This window comes from Staurois parvus, unplaced genomic scaffold, assembly GCF_062004578.1.
Source record: "Staurois parvus isolate SC_StPar_1 unplaced genomic scaffold, SC_StPar_1.0 ptg000353l, whole genome shotgun sequence".
Classification (NCBI taxonomy): Eukaryota; Metazoa; Chordata; class Amphibia; order Anura; family Ranidae; genus Staurois; species Staurois parvus.
The window spans coordinates 207,252-234,131 of NW_028318149.1; the positions used below are offsets into that span (position 1 = coordinate 207,252).

The following is a 26,880-nucleotide window of genomic DNA, read 5'->3' on the forward strand; positions in this document are numbered from 1 at the left end:
AATTAATGCCATGCAAAAAGTCCTGAAAGATCCAGATACAATGGGCTCTGTCTTTTTTATGTAAGGATAAAGTAAAGAAAAAATAGCACATGTTCACAAATGCCTCAGCAAAACACAACCTCCCAGAACTCGGAGACTCCCTTCATTATATATAATAGGTACATCTACATGTTCTATTTAACCGAGCAATCGCTTGACTTTTACAATGCCAGTATATCTTTTACCCTTTACAATGTATTTGCATCCAGTTTGTGAATTGATACATGCATCTAGTTTTGTTATATTTGCTAGTTCTGCGATTACTGTTGCCATTGTGTTTTTCATTTTATAAGCCCCATTATTGGGATATATGCTCACTGTTCTTTAGGTTTGATGTTCTACCCTCCTTCCACACTCTGTAAAAGCCCTATGTGCCTTATTTGTATGTAAACCTGAGATGCCTATCTTATCTTCATATTGCTTAATCTGTTTACTTGAAAAAAAACAAATAAAAAGATTGTAATATAATAAATGCATCTAAACAATATGCTAATTAAAATATATTTAAAAACAAAACTGTTATAAAAAAATTACTATCTATGCTTACAGGGATATTTTAGGGAGGACAGAAAGGCAGATACTGCTTATGATACAGGTAATAAATACAATACATTTTTTGTCTAGTATTATCCTAATTAAATGATTGTTTATTCACTTGAAGTCACAATCTTGTTACACTTTCAGATGTGTAACATTTCCAATTTTCCCGTTTTGAAAATACGGGAATAAACATGCTCCCTTTCCCACTCATGGAAACGGCTGGGCCTCTCAATCAGCTTCTGAGAGTGGTAAGAGTGCGACCACTGACTTTTGTGAAATAGGAGAAACATTCAGTCACTGTAGGACTTCTACTTCTTTATGCGCTTATCAATTTCTAGTGTCTTTTCCATATGTTTGCTTCAGATATATTCATTAAGAGTAGCATGTACAGGTACAATAACTTGCTACACATCCTTTATCATTATCTTTTTATATTCTAAAATGTGTTCAAGGGTTTAATTGATAAGTGGACTTCTTTTCATAATCTATATGAAAACAGTGCTAATTAAAAAAAAATTTAAAATCTATTGGCGGGCTATAGTATGTTGGGGATTTCCTACTACTAATTACACATATTTGCCTCTAATCTCATGCTATTTGATCCATCAAACATAAATGCTGTTTGATCAAAATTATGCAGCTATTCACACCTACTATTTACTTGATCTACAGTACATCAGACTCTTTACTTTTACTTTAAACAATACACTGTACCACAATAAGAGTTGAGGAAAAACAGGGCTCCAGGAAGACAGTCTAATTAGAGGATTGCAAAGAACAGCTCTAAGATGTTGAAGGATTAGATAACATTTATCCTGTTATGAACCCATTCAAAGGAGATGTGCACTTTCAAAGTTAACTTAGCTTTTTGTCAGCCCCTGACAAAAGTTTCGAGAATGACACAAATATTAATTTACCAGCAAAGAAACCCGTGCAGTCATCATTGCTTTGCCCGAAAAGGGATTCACAAGCAAGGATATTGCTACTACTGAGATTGCACCTAACTCAACCATTTATTGGATCATCAAGAACTTCAAAGAGAGAGGTTCAATTGTTGTGAAGAAGGCTTCAGGATGCCCAAGAAAGTCCAGCAAGTGCCAGGACCATCTCCTACAGTTGATTCAGTTGCTCAGGGCTCCACCAGTGCAAGTGGAATGGCAGCTGGCAGGTGTGAGTGCATCTGCATGCACAGTGAGGCAAAGACTTTTGGAGAATGGCCTGGTGTCAAGAAGGGCAGCAAAGAAGCCCCTTCTCTCCAGGAACAACATCAGAGACAGACTGATATTCTGCAAAAGATACAGGGATTGGACTGCTGGGTAAAGTAATTTTCTCTGATGAATCCCCTTTCCAATTGTTTGGGGAATCTTGAAAAAACCTTGTCCAGAGAAGAAATGTTGAGTGCTACCACCAGTTCTGTATCACTCCAACAGTAAAGCATACTTTACTCACAATTTTAACTAAGAGCACAGCCATGAATATAGAATGGTCCAAACACATCCTCCAAGAGCAACTTCTCCCAACCATCCAAGAACAGTTTGGTGACGAACAATGCCTTTTCCAACATGATGGAACACCTTGTCATCAGGCAAAAGTGATAACTAAGTGGCTTGGGGAACAAAACATCGTAATTTTCGGTCCATGGCCAGGAAACTCCCCAGACCTTAATCCCACTGAGAACTTGTGGTCAATCCTCAAAAAGCAGGTAAACAACCCCCCCCCCCCACACACACACACACACACACAAATTCTGAACAAGTGTAAGCATTGATTATGCAAGAATGGGCTGCCATCAGTCAGGATGTGTCCCAGAAGTTGATTGAAAGCATGCCAGGGCAAATTGCAGAGATCTTGAAAAAGAAGGGTCAACACTGCAAAAATTGTCTCTGCATAAACTTAATGTAATTGTCAATAAAAGCCTTTGACACTTATGAAATGTTTGTAATTATACTTCAGTATACCATAGTAACATCTGACAAAAAAAATCTAATAACACTGAAGCAGAAGACTTTGTGAAAATTAATATTTGTGTCATTCTCAAAACGTTTGGCCAGGGCTGTAAGAAACAGTCATGCCACACATTCTACTTATAATGACTACAGGATGCACCTCAGCATTTTTAAAAATACTTTATGTGTAGTTTCCAAAATATTGATGAATGTGGCCATCAAAGTAGACCAAAGAAATAAAGTGAAATTATGTGTCCCTGGGGTCAATAAATACAACTTTATTCACATTGCAAACATCTGCTAATGGTGGAAGCTCTTCAGCACTGAAATACGTTCTGAATAATATCTTGTCTTACTAGGTGGCAGAGCTTCATCTATCCTCTGGTATCTGCTGACATCTTGCCGGACTGAAGGAAGTGATCTTAAAGCTTGATGGCCATTTGACTGAGAACCTGAGGAATAATACATACATGTTTAACTGGCTTTACTGGTGTCTCAAATGAGAATATTTTTTTTAATAAGAATATGATCTGCGCAGTGCTACTATTTCAGTATTATTTGGCATATATCAGCTATTTTGGACAACTTGCAGAACTTCAGTGGCTGTTCAGCTATTGGCTAAAAGGATTTTAATGTACATTAATAAAAAAAAACACTTTACTGGTCAGAGGACATAAAACAGACTATTAAGTAATAATACAATCTTACATTTCTATGTACAATACATTTATATGTTATTATACAAGATATTATGTCTTTGATCCTACTACTAAATACTCTAAAACTGATGTAACGAATGCACTAAAACATGTAAATTGTTGATGTGGAAAGACCAAATTAAAGTCAATTATGTATCCATTAAAAATGCTAAGTGTAAATTTAAAAAGTAGAGCCAACTGTGCACACCTGCATTCAGATTGGAAAAGGAATGGACAGAACTATTAGCCAACCAGACTTTACTGCATTGCTGAGTGCTGGGAATCCAACAATTAGAATTTGCTTACTTCACAAAAGAGCAAGGTAAGCTGTTATCCTTTACTATCCAATCAAAGCCTTGATCAAGTGGTATTGTTTGACTGCAGCTGAGAAAGGTAACTGATTAGGACTTTGTATAGTGTCTGGCAGGGGTATCTTAATAAGAAAACTGTGTGAACAAACTAAGAAATGTTTATGAACAGCTGAAAGAGTTAAAGCTGAACTCTAGACAAAAAAAAAATATTTTAAAAAATGAATTCCCCAATAGCCAATAGGGATATAAATTGTCTTGGAGTGCACTTAATGGCATTGCAAAACCTGTTTTTAACATACTGTATAAAATAACAGTAACATAATTCCTGTGCTGTACATACACCTTGCAGAGAGCAGAGTTGTTGGAAGGACCCAACAGGCCCACCTTCTAAAGACTACCTGCAGAAAACTAAAGGGGCAGATAAAAGACCTATCATCCTGCACAAGGAGAGAGGGCAACAGTGCCTGGTCTTTATCAAAGGATGCTCCTGCACAGGGAAGCTTCATGCTATGTTACTACACAGATCTGGATGAAATATAGAAAGCACACCAAGATTTGGGGATGAATACACGTCTCTTGTATTTATGACAATAATTGCTTACCTCAGAGTTTAGCTTTAACATGTTGTATTTTGCCGTTTGCCCATACTTAGACTTAAGAAAAGATTGTTGAGGTGATTGTTTATCTTTTATAACTTTCTGTTTACTAAATGTGTTCTAGAAAAATCAAGACTGTACATTTACCATGGATATGTCTATGGCTAATCTAAGCTTGTACAATTCAACAATAAGTGTAGTACAAAAGACAACTCATACTCAATGACATAAACCAAAAGACTCATCACAGTGATATACAGTTAGGTCCATATATATATTTGGACACAAGCACAATTTTAGATTTTTCAGGTATTTACCAAAACATATTCAAGCTATAGTAATAGAATGGATATGGGCTGAAAGTGCACACTCTCAGGTTTAATTTTAGGGTATGTACATCCAAATTGGAGGGAGGGTTTAGGAATTACAGCTCTTAAGATTAGCCATCCCCCCTTTTTCCAGGGACCAAAAGTAACTGGACAATTGAATCAAAAGCGGTTTCATGGCCAGGAGTGGGCTACTCCCTTCTTTATTTATTCATCAATTAAGCAGGTAAAAGGTCTGGAGTTGATGCTAAGTGTGGCATTTGTATTTGGAATCTATTGCTGTGAACTTGCATCATGCGTTCAAAGGAGCTATCCATGCAAGTGAAACAGGCCATTGCAAGGCTTCAAAAACGAAAGAAATCCATCAGAGACATAGCAGCAACATTAGGAGTGGCCAAATCAACAGTTTGGTACATTCTGAGGAAAGAAGAACGCACTGGTGAGCTCAGCAACATAAAAAGGCATGGACGCCCACAGAAGACAACAGTGGTGGATGATCGCAGGATCCCATCTATGGTAAAGAAAAACCCATTCACAACATTCAGACAAGTGAAGGACACTCTCCAGGAGGTGGGCCATACAATGCCCTGTATTCAGTGAAAAAACCTGAGTGTGCAATTTCAGACCATATCCATTATATAACTATAGCTTGAATATGTTTTGGTAAATACCTGAAAAAAAATAAAATTGTGCCTGTGTCCAAGTATTTATGGACCTAACTATATTTAAAACTGATACTTGTACTGCATACTTACATTGGTCCAGCTTGGCACAATGTAAGTATGCATTATAATTGCCTGATGGCCCACTGGGAAAGCTTAAAATCACTATAGTAGTCAGGGCTGCTAAGGTGAAAGCTGCAATTTTTATACTCACGTTCTATTAACTGAGATTTGCTCACTTGACACCATTCACAGGACACCTTGTATTTTGCTCAATGAATATGAAGTGTTCTGTAATTGAACAATACCCTGTATTCACTGAAAAATAAAAACATAGGGTATTCTATGAATGGCAGTGGTGTCAAGTGAGCAACCCCCTATGATCACTGTGCTGTGAGGCAACTGCTTGCATAGATCCTGGTCAGGACCTGGGTGATTGCAACTATCACTGTAGTAGAGCTAACTACTACAGTGATTTCAACTTTTCCCAGCAGTTTATCAGGTATGAGTATACTGGTATCAGGTATAAGACATACTTACATTATGCCAAGCCGAACCAATGTAAGTATGCAATAGAAATAGTTCCTGGAGTTCAGCTTTAACACATATGGCACATTCTACATGCCATATACATTAAAATTATGTTTGATGCACAAAAATCAGAGATAAATGGTGTATAGTAATCTACAGCAACCACTCAGATATGTACACAGTAAACTGTAACTTTACTGGTTGCATTCAGTTACTGCATCTCATTGGTTTTTGAACAATGACATTAAAGGCATTGTCACAAGATGAATTTAAAGTGTATATACAGCCAAACCTTTTTTGCTTTCCATTGAATGAGGAAGAGTTAAAACTCCTATCAAGTTTTTTCTGCCTGTGTCCCATCACATTCTGTCCTGCATACATAACAGGTAATGAGAGATCTCCCCCGAGCAAGGATTACTCATATGTTATAGGGTTATCACTGGAACACTTGTCCCACTAAATGATTAGCTGTCTCCTTTTGTTCTGTGACAACTCTAAAATTTTGGATTTAACTTCACTTTACGTCTCAGTGACAAAACTCAAGAAAAATAAAGGGTCTGCCTAAAAAAACAGGCTGAGAATCAAATCCTTCCATGCTCTATCCAAAAGTAAAATCAAAGGTTGGAATTTACAATAAATTCAATGCTGGCTACATACAGTCATGGCCGAAATTGTTGGCACCCTTGATATTTTTCCTGAAAATCAAGTATTTCACACAAAAAAGGTATTGCATTAACACATGTTTTGCTATACACATGTTTATTCCCTTTGTATGTATTGGAACAAATATAAAACAGAGGCAGAAAAGCAAATATGACATAATGTCACACAAAACCCCAAAAATGGGCTGGACAAAAGTATTGGCACCCTTAACTTAATATTTGGTTGCACACCCTTTGGAAAACATAACTGAAATCAGTCGCTTCCTATAACCATCAATAAGCTTCTGACACCTCTCACCCGGAATTTTGGACCACTCTTCCTTTGCAAACAGCTCCAGGTCTCTCTTATTGGAAGGACACCTTTTCCCAACAGCAATTTTAAGATCTCTCCACAGGTGTTCAATGGGATTTAGATCTGGGCTCATTGCTGGCCACTTCAGAACTCTCCAGCGCTTCTTTGCCATCCATTTCTGAGTGCTTTTTGACGTATGTTTGGGGTCATTGTCCTGCTGGAAGACCCAGGATCTTGGACGCAAACCCAGCTTTCTGACACTGGGCCCTACAGTGCGACCCAAAATCCTTTGGTAATCCTCAGATTTCATGATGCCTTGCACACAGTCAAGGCACCCAGTGCCAGAGGCAGCAAAACAACCCCAAAACATCATTGAACCTCCACCATATTTTACCGTAGGTACTGTGTTTTGTTCTTTGTAGGCCTCATTCCGTTTTCGGTAAACAGTAGAATGATGTGCTTTACCGAAAAGCTCTATCTTGGTCTCATCTGTCCACAAGACGTTTTCCCAGAAGGCTTTTGGCTTACTCAAGTACATTTTGGCAAACTGTAGTCTTGCTTTTTTATGTCTCTGTGTCAGCAGTGGGGTCCTCCTGGGTCTCCTGCCATAGCGTTTCATTTCATTTAAATGTCGACGGATAGTTCGCGCTGACACTGATGCTCCCTGAGCCTGCAGGACAGCTTGAATGTCTTTGGAACATGTTTGGGGCTGCTTATCCACCATCCGGACTATTCTGCGTTGCAATCTTTCATCAATTTTCCTCATCCGTCCACGACCAGGGAGATTAGCTACAGTGCCATGGGTTGCAAACTTCTTGATAATGTTGCGCACTGTGGACAAAGGCAAATCTAGTTCTCTGGAGATGGACTTGTAACCTTGAGATTGTTGATATTTTGCCACAATTTTGGTTCTCAGGTCCTCAGACAGTTCTCGTCTCCTCTTTCTGTTGTCCATGCTTAGTGTGGCACAGACAGACACACAATGCAAAGGTTAAGTGAACGTCTCTCCTTTTTATCTGCTTTCAGGTGTGATTTCTATATTGCCCACACCTGTTACTTGCCCCAGGTGAGTTTACAGGAGCATCACATGCTTGTAACATTCTTATTTATCCGCAGTTGTGAAAGGGTGCCAATACTTTTGTCCAGCCCATTTTTGGAGGTTTGTGTGACATTATGTCGAATTTGCTTTCTTTCCTCCCTTTTTTTGTTTTGTCCCAATACACACAAAGGGAATAAACATGTGTATAGCAAAACATGTGTTAATGCAATACGTTTCGTGAGAAATACACGATTTCCTGGAGAAATATCAAGGGTGCCAACAATTTCGGCCATGACTGTATAATTGTAAACTTAAAGCAGTGATAAACCCAAAAACAAAAATTTAATATATTGCGGCTTACTACTCCCTGAATTAGCTTTCTTTTTTCCTTTATCCTAACCTAATAATCTGGCCAGTAACACACTTCCTGTCCTGGGGTGGCTCCACTCTATGGAGGGGCATGGGAGACAGCCTTGGAAAATGGCACTGTCAACCTGTGGGGACAGCAGTAGTAGCTTTTTGGCAGTTACAACTTTTTTATTCTTTTGGGGAAAAAAATTTGCATAAAAGTATAAAAGGTGACCATTCTAAGCCAATTTCATTCAGTCAGTGTTAAAAAAGTTTGTCTTAACCCTCTAACTGCCACCTTTGATGGACAGCTTGGTCTGTTAAAGTTGAGAAGTAACAGATTTACTGGCTGGACCACCAAGGTAAAATTAAGGAAATGAAAGTTGATGCAACCATCACATCTAAGAACTGATAAGCTGCAAAATATTACATTTTGGGTTTAGTACCACTTTAAGATATTTTTTTTTCTTATGTATTTAATAAAGCAGTATAAACAGTAATGTTCATCTGGAAATAACAGTAGCTCATATTAATACAAATAATTTGGCAAAAAGTATGTGGATACCCCTCCAAATGACTGAGTTTAGGCATTTCCAGCAAAAAATTCTGCAAATGCTACAACATAGAAAGACATTTTAAACAACTGTGTGCTTCCAATCTTGTGATAAGAGTTTGGATAAGGCCCCTATTCGGCTTAAGCATGACTGTAACCCTTTTTGCATAGCCAGGAACATAAAAACATTGTTTGAGGAATTTAATGTGGAAGAACTCAAGTGGCCTACATACAGCCTTAAAGTGGTATTAAAGTAATATTAAAGGCTTTTTTTATATTTCAGATAATAAACACATCATATTCACCTGCTCTGTGCAATGGTTTTGCACACAGCAGCCCTAAGACTCCACTTCTCGGGTCCCCCCACTGCGCTTCTGGCCTCTTCCCCTTGCCAAGTGCACCCAGAGTAAGCTGCTTGCCCTGGGGGCACTCGTGCATGCTTGCTCCAAAGCCGTCCCTCTATGTCTATCTGCTCCCTCCTCACTGGCTGTGATTGTCAACAGAGGGAGCCAATGGCTCCCCCTGCTATGTCTCAACCAATGGGGATGGAGAAACCTGGGAGACCCGAGGCTTTTGTGCACATCACTGGACCAAGATCAGGCTCGGGTAAGTATTAGGGGAGCTGTGGGGGAAGCTGTACATTAAAGGTTTTTTAGCTTCATGCATAGAACTCAACCTTTTTTTTTAGCGTCATGCTTCAACCTTTTGAACCACTTTAAACCCAAAACCAAAAATGTATTATATTGCAGCTTACCAATCATTAGATGTGGTGGCTGCATCAGTTTTCTTTTCTTTGGCTTTTTTCCCTTTTTTTACCTGGTGATCTGGCCAGTAACACACCTTCTGTATTAGCAAGACACCACTTTGGAGGAATGAGCCAGGATACAGCATTGTCAGTCTAGGGGATGGGAGTATTAAATGTATTATCAGATTTGAATACAAATAACAAATTGAAGTCAAACTCCAGCTAACACTTTATAAGCAGTTACAGAAAACATTTGTTTCCTTTTGGGTTAAAAGTTTTACATGAATAAATGAAATCTGATCAGTTCAATCACCTCTGTCAGTAGTAAATGGATAGTCTCATGCATGTAAGCTGCTATATTCTAGAGCTTGAACTTCTGAAAAACAGCAGAGTTGCTGGCTGAATCACCAAATGAAAATAGAATAAAGAAAGTAAAAAAAAGGAAACTAATTCAGCCATCACATCTAAAAATTGGTAAGCTGTACTGTAATAAATGTTTGCTTTTGGGTTTATTACTGCTTTAAACTCAACCCTATTAAACCTTAATAGGGTGAATAAGAACGCTCACTGCAAGCCAGGTCTTCTTGTCTGGCATCAGTACCTGAACTCACAAATGCTCTTATTGGCTAAATGGGCACATATTCCCACAGACACATTGAAATCTTATGTAAAGCATTCCCAGAAGAGTGGAGGGTGCTTTAGCCACAAACGATGGCCAACTTCATATTCATGCCCATGGTTTTGAAAAGGGAGGTCAAACAAGCTCATATGGGTGTGATGATCAGATGTCTACAAACCTTTGGCTATATGGTATATAAGCTGCCTATACACATCAGAGAACTTTCAAATGTGGCACCATGCTTGGACAAGTTCTCACAAGAAGTCTTTAGAATGGATTGTACAGGGGAGAGTAGCTGAACAGGGAAGGGAAGCTGGTCAGGGCTCAAGGGCCTTGGACCTCTACAGACATAAGACTGTCCAAATCATCCCATGGCTATCAGTACACTAAGCTATTGTAACTCCAGTACAGAAATGTGATTGCTACTGTGGGTCACTAAACTTTGCACACTATCATTATTCTTTCCACTGCTTTATTAAAATAAGCCTGTAGATTATTGTGAACTACTTTTGGCTTACATATAAGGCTACATAGAAAAACATGCATTAAAACTAAGTACCTGATGAGGCACCTTCACTTTGTACACTTGACTGTATCATACTTCTGCATGCTGCCTGCGCGCTACCAGTCTCTTCATCCTGAGTCGGCTGACCACTGGTTGAAACTGTTTGCATGTTCCTTCTCTGCCAAATTTCCTCTGTCCCTTCTACTTCATTCTGTAATTCTTGATCTCCATCTCTATTTCGGCTGATGTTTACAATTGGAAGAGAACAAGGATTGCATAGAGAAGCCTGTACTTCTAAACCACCAGAACACTCAGATTCAAATTCAAAGGCCCCACATCCTTTGTCTTTTTGGGAAAACCCAGCGATTTCTGTACTTTCTAAAGATGAAGAACAGGCATTGTGTGTAAAACTGCTAGAAGTAGCATTACAATTAAAAAGTGTACCATTATTATTTTTACTTGCCCCTTCCTCTGCAACTCTACTGCCTTCACATGAAGTCTGCGTATGTAACGAGCTGCTTGCACCCATTTCAGACAATACCTGAGAAGATGTACCCATCATTGAGTCAGTAGAATTTGTATCCACATTACTTTCCCTGTTTGGGATCCCCTCCTGTCTCTCAGAGCTTACAGCTGAGGATGCCTGTGTTTCCATGGCAATACATGATGCACCCTCCACATCAACATTAACTGCCACAGTAATTTCATCCTCCTGATCAGCTGTTCCTCCAGCTGGAAGGTCTAAACTAATGGCCTGCATGTTACTTCCACTGATATCAGAAGTTTGTAAATTCAGTTGTGCATTATCACAGTTTCCACTTTCCACTCGATTTGCTTCTGAACCCAAACAATTATCTTTTTTTTTATTAGTACCACAATGTAAAACAAGGCCACCTTCATCCAGGAGGGGGGAATTACATAGCAATTCCTGCCGAAATTCATGATCTTCTTCATCTGAATCAATGTGAAGCATGGCATTAAGTCTTGTGTCAGTAGGAAAGCTGCTTCTTAGCTTTGGTGATGCGCCTAATGATCGATCGCAGGGGACAGATGTAGCAGCACTGCTTTTGGCACTGTTGCTATGTTCAAGGGAATCAAGGTAGTCATTGAGTGAATCCTGGCGACTACGGATGGGAGATATCCTTGAAGTACTAGCTGCCTCTTCACAGTCTGTCTCAGCAGAACTGCCGCATCTTAATCCATCTAAAAAGGTTTCTGCAAGAACTGGGCCATTGGAACATGTAGAATGCACATCTTGACCAGCAGGCATCTCTTCATCATCAGAAGGTGTACCAAGGTCTCCATTTATGTTACTTGCCGCAAGCATTGTGCCCACTGCCTCTGGAGAAGCATCTGTATATGAATAAGGATACCATTCATTAGTAATAATAAAAACAGTATATGGTTAAATATATCTTTCTATTAAAAAAACAAATAAACCAATGTGCAGGAACACACCAGCATTTTAGTAGTTCTATCATGCTACTAAAATCACTAGTGATTATATGCTAATGCTGGCCATACACGGTTAGATAATAGTTCAGAAAAAAAGGATGGATTTATAAATATCTGTCGAATGTGCATGCGATAACACCATTATTTGGTCGATATTTGCCGCCCAATTATCGACATATTAACAATCCATAACAGCATGAACTGGGGCCACAATATACATATATGGTTACCAGCATCCTTGTGTTTCTACACATTTTTAAATCTATTCTTCCAATATGGCAACAATAATATTTTTAATTTCCAAAGATTTCCATTAATATTAAAGTGGTTGTAAAGGCTGACGGTTTTTTTTTTTAATCTTCATGCATTCTATGCATTAAGGTAAAAAACCTTCTGTGTGTAGCAGCCCCCCCCCCCCAACACTTACTTGAGCCCCATCCCGATCCAGCGATGTCCACGAGGGCCTTAGTTCTCTGGGGACTCTCACTCTTGATTGGCTGAGGTCAATCACAGCCAGTGAGCCAGTCAGAAGAGGGAGGGGACGGGGCCGAGCCGCGGCTGTGTGTGTGAATAAACACACAGAGCTGCAGCTCGGGAGTGTGCCTGCTTGGGTGTCCCCATAGCAAGCTGCTTGCTCTGGGGGCACTCGAAAGGAGGGAGGAGCCAGGAGTGCTGGCAGTGGACCTGAGAACAGGAGGATCTGGGTTACTCTGTGCAAAACAACTGCACAGAGAAGGGAAGTATGACATGTTTGTTATTAGAAACCCCCCCCCCCCAAAAAAACAAGACTTTAGTGTTACTTTATGTATTTCAAAGAAATACAAAAGACATCATGAAAACAAGTGGCAAGGGAGGAAGACAAATCAATCTCCTGATACATTCAAGCATATATTGGTATATAGGACAAAACAAAAAACACTAAAATGGAGCTCCAGTCAAAGCTAAAAAAAAATAAAAGTCAGCAGCTACAAAAACTGTAGCTGCTGACTTATAAAAAAAAAACTACTCACCTGTCCCACGATCCAGCGGTGTGCTCACCACAGCTAGTTTCACCAACCATCCTCGCTCCCGGGCACCTGCATGTTAAGTGTGGGCACCCAGCTGTGACAGCTTGAGGTTTCACAGCCGCATGCCCACTGTGCATGAGCGAGTAGCGCTGCGTCTTGTGAATGGTCCCATAGTCTTCTAGAACCTGTCACTTGTCCCAGAAGACTACAGGGAGGGAGCAGGGGAGGACAACTTCCACTTCCGGTCAAAATCAGGTAACCGCTTCCCAAAAGTGCCAATTCCTCACGGGGAGCAGGGGACCAGTACTTAAAGCTGAACTTCCCATTTTGGGTGGAGCTCCGCTTTAAGGTATCCAAAGCTTACATACCCTGTTGGGTTTTTTGGGGTTTTTTTTGGGAAAAGCACATTAGAAGTCACACTGGTCTATATTTGCAATATTTCTCTATATGAATGAAAAGTCGGCAGCAAGAAAGATCTTTAATTTTGTTTCCTATTGATGGACTTTCGTTTGCAGCATGCGTTGTAGATTTTTTTGAGCCCTTTTTTGGACTGATTTCACTACTATTGTTTAGAAGTTCGATCCTTTAAGCTCAAAAAAAAATCTGACAAGACGGTTCATTTTTCTGCTATAAAACTTTGCATTTCAATAATCGTAATTAGCCCACTAACGTTTCGAAAGTCAAACAACTGAGCGCATCGAAAGCTTTTTTGAACGATTTTCAAACTGTGTATGGCCAGCATAAGAGTAGCAATTGGTCAATACACAGATGTAACAAATTACACTCTATGGTGAGCTATACAAGTAGCATGTACTAATGACTAGTCACACATGATGGCACAATACTCCAAATGGGAGTGATGAAATAATTATTACATACTACTTTTGTTGTGCATACCATAGAGGGCCATTTGTTTCATCTGTTTAATAGTCACACTTAAAGTGACCCTGTCACTAAGAAACTCATACTGAAAAAAAAGAACCTTGGAAAAGACTATTCATCCCTACACTTCCTGTGGAGGGGCAGCTCTGAACTCATCCATAGCTAAGGTCGCCAATGTTATTCAGAAATTTCAGGTGTGTAGGACAGCACATCCTCTGCTGTGCACATCAGTTCCTCCTGCAGGTCCCTACATCACTACAGGACTAAGAAGTGACACAAAGAAGGGAGGAACCACAGTGCATAGTTGGGGAACAGGCATCGGACAACCCAGGAAGTGTCATATTCCAGCAGCAACCATAACACTGCAAAAGAATTAAGATGGAAATCAACACTCTTTGGAAAGGTAAGAATGAGGAAGATCAGTAAGATTCTTTTACAAGGTGTTTCTCTTTCAGTTTGTGTTTCCTAGTGACAGGTTCATTTTAATCACTAGCAATTTTGTAGCCTGACCTACTAAAAGGTGCCCACAATTTCTTGCCCTATATGTGTAAATTCACTAGCAATTTTAAAGGATAAGTTCACCTTTAAAAAAATAAATTAAATACATATTTTTTGCAGGTATTAAAATGTGCAATTATTTTTTTTTTCTGTCCGTAAAGCATTGCACTCACAATCTACAGATTGCGAGTGCAATGTCATCTTGCAGACTGTCAGTTCACAGTCTGCCCATACCTCTGACATGGGAAAAGAGTTACTGAATTCCAAGAAGCTCAATGGACTATGAGAGCACTCAACAGTACCCTCACTGCTCATTGAAAAGTCTACAAGCCTTTGGCCGCAATGGCTGACGGTACTTGTAGGCATTAATTCACAGAACTCTATGAATGAATGACGCAGCCATGTGAGCGGATCCGCACACGGCCGTGTTGCTTTCATATTGTTACAGCAGGTGTGGGGAGAAGGTCCCCCACCTGCTGTTACAAGGAGGGGGCGGTTTGAGGGGATGAGCTGGTGGATGCTCAACATGTTCCACCCTAAATACGGGTGTAACATGTTGAGAAAGGTGAAGTTATCTTTTATTCTGAAAAAAAAAGGGGGGAGATAAACCTCCTGCACTGCCAGATGAAACAAAACCCCACCTAGTGTCTGCAAACACCTAACTATAATCAAATAGTGAAACAAATAAATTAATATGAAGTGGTGCTACGCTACTTAATATAAAGTGAATGAACAATCAGCATGCAAAAAATCATAAATATTTTGAAAAGGGGACAACCCATATAGTCAATGCTAAACCGAGTGTAGAAGGAACAATAAGTGTACCAAATAACAACAAGAAATGTGACCGAAAAAATATATATAAATATAAATAGTGAATGCCCAAAATTCATCAAGTGAAAAAGTGATCAGTAGATAAATAAATACATGAAAAATTGAATAAATTGTGACAAATAATGTCAAATGGCAAGAATGTGACACAAAAAATTAGTAGATAAATGAGAACAAATTGTCCCAAAAGCACAACAGACAGTGAATCTTCAGCACAAGCCGTGAGACATCAGTGACCACAACAAACAGGCAATCCTTCACCAGCTAGCATCTGCGCTCACCTTCCAACTGTGACCCGCAAGGGGTCAAAGGGCATATACACAGACCGATCATCTCAGACCAGATGAATCTCAGTAGTAAATAAACCGAGGACTCCTCTCCATGGCAAGTACATGCAGCAGTATGTTGTGGACCTTTTGAAATTACATCTCAAAAACATGATTTTATCAAGACATAATCCTATATGACAGCAACTCAGCATAGCCGGATGTTAAGGGTTAACTTGTCTTGGTTGAAAAATCGAAGGACCCCAAGCTAAAGAAATGTCTATAATGAGTGAAGTGAGGTTTTTCCAAGACAATAAGACTGTTTGAACTGTCCACAAATACTATTTGTATATTGGGGTCGGGAGGACTGCATATACAAAAGTTAAATAGACAGCCAAATAAGACTTTAAACCTTCAAATGTTGAATCACCACACCAACAAGTGAAACTATAGTAACGTTTGAGAAGAGTAAACAACCCTTGAGGAGACTGGTGAGATATCAGTCTTTTCAAATGGTCTGTTCAAACTACAAGGACACCTGGTTATTGCCTCTCATCTTTACAATGGACAAACATCGGTTTAATGTGTCACTTTTAAGACTAAAAGTTAAATTCAGGTCATTTAAGACCAAGAATTGAATGTATCTAACCACAAAGATATTACTACAAAAGCATAGTATCTATAGATGTTATAAAGAATATGTTTCACACACCACCAAATATTCAGCAATGGGAATTGTATATCACTAACTTGAGTATTGAGATGATGGAAAGTAAGATATATTGTGAGTTAGCATCAGTTGTATGTCTTATCAGGAAACAGATGCTTTCACACAAGCTTGTATCTCAGGGACAAGAATAACTGAATATACACATATATTCCATGGTTCTTATTTAGAACAATATAGCTATGATCAACTATATATCTGGATAAGACGTATATTTAATACCTAAAATTACATTGAGTTCCACCCGAGGTATGAGTCATCATCAATACTCAAATTGTTCTATGGTACAAGACCGCCACCTGGCGGATAGGTGAGAAATAGCTTATGTACATATATTTCTCAACTAGCCAATCAAGAAGCCTGGTGGGAGGGTATCTTAGAACAATGGGTTAGTTGGTATAAAATCCCATGCACCTTTAGAAAAAAAAACTCATCAAAAGAAAAAACCTGACTGAAGAAAAACCCTCATTAGAAGAACATCTGAAGACATTTGAAGAGACCTCTCTGGTGAATAACCCCTCTTCCATCCTTTCAAACTTCCAAAACTTTACTAAATTTCTAAATCTCTGTACTTCTAACTTCCTACATTCTCCCATACTAAATATCTATCACTTGCCCTGTGACATCATTCTAAAGGCGTTCCATTGCCAGCTGAATCCACGGGAGAGTTTCATAGTCTGAATTCCGGGTGTGGTGAGATTGTCCATTTAATTTTGCATTGCCTATTTTCTCTGTTGTGTAGAGTCATAGAATTACCTTAGTGTATCACAACTATATTGGGTAGTTATATATATGTAGAGAGATCCTGTATTACTGTTAAAATTGTTTGGTGTCATATTACAAATTTTTCATATTTCATAATTTATTAAATATTAATAATCAGAGTATAATTTATCAGAGAATATCTTCTTCCATTGCTATGGCCACGTAATGAGAGAAAATAACCTTTGAGATACTCAAAATTATTAGTTATTAATAAATTTAATTTTTAATCAGTATCATCTAGAAATTGTTATATTGATTTCATTATTTAGAAACATTATTATTGTGTATTATATCGGCATAGTATATCTTTGAACGTGTGTATCAATATTCATTTATCACCAGTCTTTTGCATTTTGTGTTAATATATATATAATTTTTGTACATAAATACATTTTTATATTTATCTATTATAAGGCAAATTTTGTGTGTATGGTACGAAATCATACTGGCTAAAAGAATTCAAGGTATAATAATAAGTGGTGATCAAATTATCAAGGTGTCCAAATTATTGGTTTACTAAATATTTGCCGTATTTTAACGGCTGGAGGCACTGTAATATTTCATCTAAGGGAAAGGGACACGCCCTTTATAAGTAGAATAAATCCTTCCATAAACCACCACAAGTACCACAGATGTCCCTACAAGTGTGTGACCTTAGATCAGGGGTCCTCAAACTACAGTCTGCGGGCCACCGAGGACATTTATCCAGCCCACCGGCAGGGGCGTATTTGCCGCGAGGAAGGGACACAAAGTACAGGGGCGGGCAGGGGGCTGCTGTATCTTACCTGGCTCCGTCTCCCAGTCCCACGAAGATCCAGTCCAGGAAGCGCTGCTCCTTCATTCACTCCGGCCACTCCCTCACTCGATGTTCGCGCTGCCGCTTGGCTCCGCCTCCTCACTGGTGATTGGGCGCCAGAACTGTAGCTCAGGAAAGGCACACAGGTGGCCAATCACCGGCGAGGAGGCGGAGCCGAGTGGCCCCGTGAACATCGAGTGAGGGAGAGGCCGGAGTGAAGAAGGACAGCTGACAGGTAAGTGTGCCGTGCAGATGGTGCTGCTGCAACCAGGCATGCTGGCTGCAGCAGCACCATGCTGGAACAGGGGTCAGCAAGTTAAGTGTCATTGGTGTCAGTGGGAGGAATAGTGCCCCATCGTTGGTGTCACTGATAATAATGATGGGGCATTATTCCTCCCACTGACACCAATGATGGGGCACTATTCCTCCCCCCACTGACACCAATGATGGGGAACTATTCCTCTCCCCACTGACACCAACGATGGGGCACTATTTCACCCCCCACTGACACCAACGAGGGAACACTATTCCTTCCCCAACTGACACCAATGATGGGGTACTATTCCTCCCACTGACACCAAAGTTGGGACACTATCCCCCCCCCCATTGACACCAATGATGGGACATTATTCCCCCCCACTGACACCAAAGATGGGGCACTATTCTTCCCACTGACACCAATGATGGGACACTATTCCTCCCACTGACACCAATGTTGGGGCACTATTCCCCCCCCACACACTGACACCAACAATGGGGCACTATTCCTCCCCCCACTGACACTAATGATGGGGCACTATTCTTCCCACTGACACCAATGATGGGGCACTATTCCTCCCACTGACACCAATGATGGGGCACGATTCTTCCCACTGACACCAATGATGGGACACTATTCCTCCCACTGACACCAATGTTGGGACACTATCCCCTTCCCCCACTGACACCAATGACGGGGCACTATTCCCCTGCCCCCCACACTGACACCAACGATGGGGCACTATTCCACCCCCCACTGACACCAACAATGGGGCACTATTCCTCCCCCCACTGACACTAATGATGGGGCACTATTCTTCCCACTGACACCAATGATGGGGCACTATTCCTCCCACTGACACCAATGATGGGGCACTATTCCACCCCCCCTGACACCAACAATGGGGCACTATTCCTCCCCCCACTGACACTAATGATGGGGCACTATTCTTCCCACTGACACCAATCATGCGGCACGATTCTTTCCACTGATACCAATGATGGGGCACTATTCCTCCCACTGACACCAATGATGGGGCACGTCTCTTCTCACTGACACCAATGATGGGGCACGTTTCTTCCCACTGACACCAATGATGGGGCACTATTCCTCCCACTGACACTAATGATGGGGCACTATTCCACCCCCCCTGACACCAACAATGGGGCACTATTCCTCCCCCCACTGACACTAATGATGGGGCACTATTCTTCCCACTGACACCAATGATGGGGCACTATTCCTCCCACTGACACCAATGATGGGGCACTATTCCACCCCCCCTGACACCAACAATGGGGCACTATTCCTCCCCCTACTGACACTAATGATGGGGCACTATTCTTCCCACTGACACCAATGATGCGGCACGATTCTTCCCACTGACACCAATGATGTGGCACTATTCCTCCCACTGACACCAATGATGGGGCACGTCTCTTCTCACTGACACCAATGATGGGGCACGTTTCTTCCCACTGACACCAATGATGGGGCACTATTCCTCCCACTGACACTAATGATGGGGCACTATTCCACCCCCCCTGACACCAACAATGGGGCACTATTCCTCCCCCCACTGACACTAATGATGGGGCACTATTCTTCCCACTGACACCAATGATGCGGCACGATTCTTCCCACTGACACCAATGATGGGGCACTATTCCTCCCACTGACACCAATGATGGGGCACGTCTCTTCTCACTGACACCAATGATGGGGCACGTTTCTTCCCACTGACACCAATGATGGGGCACTATTCCTCCCACTGACACCAATGATGGGGCACGTCTCTTCTCACTGACACCAATGATGGGGCACGATTCTTCCCACTGACACCAATGATGGGGCACTATTCCTCCCACTGACACCAATGATGGGGCACTATTTCGCTCCATAAGACACACTTGGGGGGAAATGTCTGTGCGTCTTATGGAGCGGCCGGCCCAGTATTCCCGTGCCGTTGTATGTCCGCAGTCTCTGGTCATCTCCTGTACTGTGTCCGCAGTCTCTGGTCATCTCCTGTACTGTGTCCGCAGTCTCTGGTCATCTCCTGTACTGTGTCCGCAGTCTCTGGTCATCTCCTGTACTGTGTCCGCAGTCTCTGGTCATCTCCTGCACTGTGTCCGCAGTCTCTGGTCATCTCCTGCACTGTGTCCGCAGTCTCTGGTCATCTCCTGTACTGTGTCCGCAGTCTCTGGTCATCTCTTGTACTATGTGCGCAGTCTCTGGTCATCTCCTGTACTGTGTCCACAGTCTCTGGTCATCTCCTGTACTGTGTCCGCAGTTGTTCATAGTTTTTTTTTTTTAAACTATAGTCCGGCCCTCCAACGGTCTAAGGGACAGTGAACTGGCCCCCTGTTTAAAAAGTTTGAGGACCCCTGCCTTAGATCTTCTCCTCCAATATCCTCACATTAAAGGATCTAAAAAAGCTTCCATAGTGTAGTAAGTTAAAAAAGACTGTATTAAAAAGACACAAAAAAACTACTCGCATGTGAAAAACATTAGTGATTCGTAACGTAATGCATAGGACGGAAGCGTGATGTCATTTCCGGTATGGACGGCAGCCACCATCTTGGTACTCCCAACCTCATACACCCTGTACTGTTTGCTACAGTGATTGCCTGTATGGGTCTGCAGACCTGTTTTTCACGTGAGTAGTTTCTTGTGTCTTTTTAATAAAGTCTTTTTTAACTTACTACACTATGGGAGCTTTTTTGATCCTTACATGTGAGGATATTGGAGAAGGAAATCTAAAGTCACACACTTGTAAGGACATCTATGGTACTGGTGGATGTATTTGCCATGGAGAGGAGTCCTCAGTTTATTTACTACTGAGATTCATCTGGTCTGAGATGATCGGTCTGTGTATATGCCTTTTGACCCCTTGCGGGTCGCAGTTGGAAGGCGAGCGCGCACGTTAGCTGGTGAAAGATTACCTGTTTGTTGTGGTCACTGATGTCTCACGGCTTGTGCTGAAGATTCCCTGTCTGTTGTGCTTTTGGGACTATTTATTCTCATATATCTACTCATTTTCTGTGTCACATTTTTGCCATTTAACATTATTTGTCACAATTTATTTAATATTTCATGTATTTATTTATCTACTGATCACTTTTTCACTTGATGATTTTAGCGCATTGACTATTTATATATATATATTTTTTTCTGTCACATTTCTTGTTGTTATTTGGTACACTTATTGTTCCTTCTACACTCGGTTTAGCATTGTATATAGGTTGTCCACTTTGCACAATATTTATGAGTTTTTTCATGCTGATTGTTCATTCACTTTAAAATAAGTAGCGCAGCACCACTTCATATTCATTTATCTTTTACTGTGTTGCTTTATTTAACATAATTCTCATCAAAACTTAAATTGACATTCCCAAATATTGCACAATTATCCATCATAATTCTTTTGCGTGCAATTATTTTTTGTCTATTTAGGTGTTTAATTCACAAAAATAAACATTATCAAGAAAATGTTCTGAATAGCAAATACTAAATGGCTTAATTTTTCTTTCAGTGAAAGGTGGCATGTTCTTCAAGTGCCTTTTACAAATACCACAAAAAGCAGTAATAATGCAAAATTAGCACGTGTTAAATAAACCTGTACATGAAAACCTCCAGTTTAAAATAAATGTGCTAAATACCATGCATTGGTGAATGTAACACTTTCATCTCAGCCCATATTACAGTATGCTAATGTCTTGTGACCATTAAACTGAAGTTACCATTGTCTTTTTATCACCTGATGTTTTCTTACCATCATGAACTGATGACACAATTTCAACTTTGAACTGTAAATATCCGCTGACATGATCGGTTGGGAGTCTTCTACCAAGATTATAGCTGAGTATTTGATCACTGAAAGCAGACTGAATGTTAGAATTGCATGCAAACCCTACTGTTTACAAAAATACAATGTAGTTGATTGTGTATTTTAAAGCTGAACGTCAGGCAAACAACTAAATACACAAATTAAATCCATATACGGGTGCTGTTTTACCTGACAAAGGTTTTGTATTTCTGTCCATACAGTTCAAACATTTACACAGCTCTGCCATTCCACACAGCCCTGTCTGGCAGGACAGAAGACCTGATTTTTGTCTGCTGCAGTTCAGTAGCACTTACAGGTCTTGTCTTAGATCTAACATGTGATTTGACAGGAAAACAGAAGCAGCAAACTGATAAAACCATCTCTCTGTCAATCTGCTCTCTCCCCTTCTATCAGCAAGCTTCTTGTACTGGAGCACAACTTATCGGCTCTTTGTGCTGCTTCTTCCTCCCCAATTTGAGCTCTGATGTACAGGGACAGCAAGATGCAAGTACCAGGTCAAATTCAGGTAATTACACGGCTTGCAATTAAAAAATACATGCATTAATAAATTAATGAGCTACATTAATTTGTGTCATTTTTAGATGTCTGGAGATGAGCTTTAAGTCAACCCAAAAAAGTTGATGAAAAGTTTAAGCATTCAATCTCAACACCCCAACCACTTCAAGACAACGGTGCAGGGCTAAAGCTTCTGTCTACTTGACTCCCATACTGTACAGCAAAAGATGTCCGTATCACGATGAGTTTCCAAAAGTGAAAAAAATGTCATTTGTTATATCAGGCTAAAAACATGGTCCTGCAAATAAAGTAACACATTTCAGCCAAATTGCCCATGGTCATAATCAAGACCACTTTGGCTGAAATACATTAACTTATCTGCAGGATTGTGTTTGTAGCCTGATGTAACAAATTAACGTTTCTTTATTTTTAGAACTTCATCATTCTGTGGCCATCCTTTGCCATACTGTATTTTTTAATGTGACTAACATTTCTAAATGATTACTACTCTTTATTTCCATAACTATTCTTATGACTGTATTTCACATGCTGGCTGTATATTTCAGGGAGTATGGTCAGTATCCTTGCTCAACAACTGCTAAGATTAAAATAGAAGAAATGAGATAAAGTATATAAAAACTGCTTGTATAGCCCTACTAAACAGGCATATAAATATATCACAACCCTGTATATGTAATGTAGCTTCCTTATCATCAAATAATACGACAATCTACAGTATATTCAAAACTAATGCAATGCAAGTGTGCTGTAGGAAACATTTCTTGTTGCCTTCAACAATTAGTTGAGTCTTGCTTAATTTTAGGCTTGGACTGCAGAAATGACAGCTGGAAGCTGAAATAAACAAGGCAAACAATGTATTTTTCTCACAGCACACTTTTTATACATCAAATAGTAGCTTCCAGTTTTCTAAACATGATCATCACAATAAGGAAATCCTATAATATACATATATATTTTATGTGTATACAATATATATGTTTAGCTAACAAGACATTAGCATTTTATTCAACATACGTATTGACTGGATTCTGCATTCCAGTCCATACATTTTCTCAAACCCACAGGACATATTTTATGTCTAGTTGTGTTGGCCATATTGTAGGCTTTCTTGGATGGTATCCTAATATTGGGAAGTGTCTATGTATAAAATGCACACAAGGCTACCCTTAGGCATGAAAATATAAAACCATTATTTTAGAGCCTTAGGAACAATATATCCATAAGGTACAAAAATAATGCAATGTGCATTGATGATTTTACATTTCCAATCTGCTGGGATCACAAACTCACAAGCTGAACAAAGAGGAACAAAAGGTAATTACAAGGAAATACATAGTTTTGTGCAGCATTTCTATCTACATAAGATGGTCAGGACTAAAACTGAAAAGCATCTTAAAATATATTTTTTTAGGCAAACAAAAATACATTAATATTTGGCACTTTTGAGCCAACAAGTTAGTCTCCACATTGTAAAGTATAACTAAAGGCAAAACATTTTTTTGGACAGAGTGGAGAGAGAACCCGTTTTTCGGTTTTTAGTTCCATAATACGTTTATTCAGGAGATAAAACATATACAACCAATAACATGTACAAAATGTGGTTAATTCAAAACCATTAAAAATAAAAAAAACTTAGTGAGCCTGGAATTGTCTATTTGCAGGGGTAACAACAGACCGTTTGAACACAGCAAGGTCAACAAGACTGCGATTAACAGCAGATATTATCAGAGTGACAATTGGGTAAGACAGTCACTATTACATATTGGTAGTAGTCGTCTCCAACCTCAGCTTCCCATACACATTAGGAGAGAAGGGGGCAGAATAAAAGAAAACAGGAAAAAAAACACAAGAATGAAAAGAAAAGGGTGTGAGGAAGAAAGGGGTAGGGAAAATTAAGGGATGGGTCAGCTCAGAAGGGGTCCACCAGGTTTTTATTGCTACCTCTGCCCAGGAAAGGCCCGATCATTTTAGACGGAACAGCGCGGGTAGGGTTGGTCACAGGGGTGGTTGGTGATGGGACTGCACCTTCTGAACACACAAAAGGCAATGCAGCTAGCCACTCACAAGTGCCAAAACAGCAGTAGGAATCAGCCCTTGTCATTTGCATTGTGCATTTGCATTAGAACAGGGTTCACAAGCTACTACTTTATAACAGGATTTGGTAACTATTTTCCAAAACCTTTTCTAAGGTGCAGTTCCCTTTTGAAACTTCTAAGGTACTAACTGATTGGCAGGATACTGCTTACGCTTTGTCCAAGATTTCTATTAATACTACACTAATAGAATCTAATTATAAAACACTTCTACAATGGTACTTGGTCCCTACACGTCTTACAAAAATGTACCCTACCACATCGCCTTCCTGATTCTGGCGCTATGGGCGGGAGGGAACCATGTGCCATATTTGGTGGCAATGTCCTGTTGGATCTGAATATTTAACTTTAGTTAGTAACAGGAGTGAATATCCACAGATCCCTGGAGATAGCCCTTTTTCAGAAATTACCTTCAGGAATCCCCAAGAAATTGACCAAATTGATTCTTTTCATTATCCTGGTTGCAAGAATTACAATTGATAAATATTGGAAGCAATCAGTGATACCACTTGATTACGTCATAAATAAACTGAATTGGATCATGGTTAATGAAAAATTCACCTACATTCTTAATAAAAATGCGTCAAATTCGACAGTACCTGGGATCCGTGGATTCAATACCTCTCCGTCCCTTATTGGGACCATGGCTGATCCTCATTTACTTTACTCTTCCTCCTATGCTCTTTTTCTCATTTTCTTTTTCATTATTTTTTTTATATCTTTTGTTTCCAACATTACTTTTTGATGCATCACATATTGGTGCCTGACTATGGCTTGGTTATGCTTATGATTAATTGTTTTTCATAGTGTACTATGTACTAGATTTCTGTCTATTGTTGTGGTTTATCCTCCTTTTCTGTAGACTACACCAGAGGAACTATTTGGTCCCATACGTATATGCTATGTCCACTTTTCCCATCTTTCTGTATAATGTCCGTGTCATTTATCTTCACAAGTGATTATTGTTCGAGAAGTTATACATTTCTCATAAGTTGGTATTGTTGGTCTGTATGTTTGATCCTTTCAAAAAAAAAAAATTAAATATAAAACTTCTAAGGTAGTGGTTAGAAAGCAAGTTATAAAGCATTACTCACAAAAGACAGTTATTAAGCAAACCTCCTTTATAACTGACTCTGTGAGTAATGCTTAGTAACTGCTTCTGTGAGTAATGCTTATTAACTGGCTTTGTGAGTCCTGTAAAGCCAGTTATAAAGCATTACTCACAAAGCCAGACATAAAGGAGTTATGCTTAATAGTTGGCTTTGTGAGTGATGCTAAATAACTGGCTTTTTGACTAGTGAAAAACCAGCTGTAAAGCATTATTCACAAAGCCAGTTATAAAGCATTACTCACAAAGCCAGACATAAAGAAGTTTTGCTTAATAACTGGTTTTGTGAGTAATGCTAAATAACTGGCTTTTTGACTACTGAAAAGCCAGCTGTAAAACATTATTCACAAAGCCAGTTATTAAGCATTACTCACAAAGCCAGTTATTAGGCAAAACTCCTTTATGACTGGCTCTGTGAGTAATGTATTATAACTGGCTTTGTCAGTACTGCAAAGCCAGTTATAAAGAAATATTGCTTTATAACTGGCTTTCTGAGTGTTACTTTTAGTAGTGCTTACAAAGCCTGTTAAATACTTCATCCACAGTCAACTTTTCTGGGTAGAGCAGTCTTCCCTTCAGCTTGAGGCAGGCACACCGCAGGTGCACACTGAATAGAAAAGCCTGGCCATGAGCCTGCTAATCAGAAGAGACTGCAGTTACAGGGGAGAAAAAAAACTGCATATTTACAATTTAAAAAGGAGCATCTGGCCCTGCAGAATCAAATCTGACCCTTAGCCTTCTTTTTGCCTTCGAAAAGAAGTGGGCGGGAAGAGAGGTGGGCGTATACCAGCTGTAATGACTTCCTTTTATGCAGCTGCAGCACCTCATCAGCTTTCATGTGCAGGAGGGCCTCAGCTTCTCCGTCCCTCCTCCACTCCTGGTTCCCAAGCGACCAGCGTTTGCGTGGCACGTGTGCTAATTAGGAATTTCGGTTGTCATGGAACAGCTTGGTGGGCAGGGAAATGGAGAGACTCTTTCCGCTCCTACCACCATCACTGAGCAATTTTTGGCAAGTGTTGGCAGTGCATGCCTGAATTGCACATCCACCCACGGCTGGCGCTGCATGTCACAGCCAGCTCTTGTTAAGACATGCTGGCCAGTGGCCCCAGCCCACTGGGAAAATGGCCAGTCCGGGCCTGCCTCTGCCCCCATTAGGAAGATTTACTCTCTCTATTCATCCTCTTTACCATTATCATCAAAAGTGAAAGTAAAACAAAATCCCAAATTTTGTGATGTCACCAGAAAAATAATAGAGGGGAAATCTTCCAATGGGGACACTGGTTCTGGTGACCTGGGGCACCCCAGTGAATTCCCTTAATTTGCAGGGATTTCCTCTTGCTTCCTGTTTTGGCTGTGGGACATGAAGTGAAGGTAAATTTCCCCTGTGGGACAAAGATGGTAAAAAAAAACCTGAGAGG

At 40.1% G+C, this 26,880-nt stretch overlaps 1 protein-coding gene across 5 annotated transcripts in view; it reads right to left on the reverse strand.

The window, feature by feature from the left end:
* The window catches only part of HECW2 (HECT, C2 and WW domain containing E3 ubiquitin protein ligase 2), a 324,224-nt gene that overhangs the window by 100,427 nt on the left and 196,917 nt on the right, over window positions 1-26,880 (reverse strand). For 4 of the 5 annotated variants that reach the window (XM_089684697.1, XM_089684700.1, XM_089684696.1 and 1 more), the window contains 3 exons: window positions 21,671-21,771; window positions 10,467-11,765; window positions 2,882-2,977 (listed from right to left, as the gene is read on the reverse strand). In XM_089684697.1, the coding sequence (XP_089540823.1) occupies window positions 2,882-2,977; window positions 10,467-11,765; window positions 21,671-21,771 (1,496 nt within the window). The remainder of the gene's footprint in view (window positions 1-2,881; window positions 2,978-10,466; window positions 11,766-21,670; window positions 21,772-26,880) is intronic. The other variant, XM_089684701.1, reaches the window with a different exon arrangement.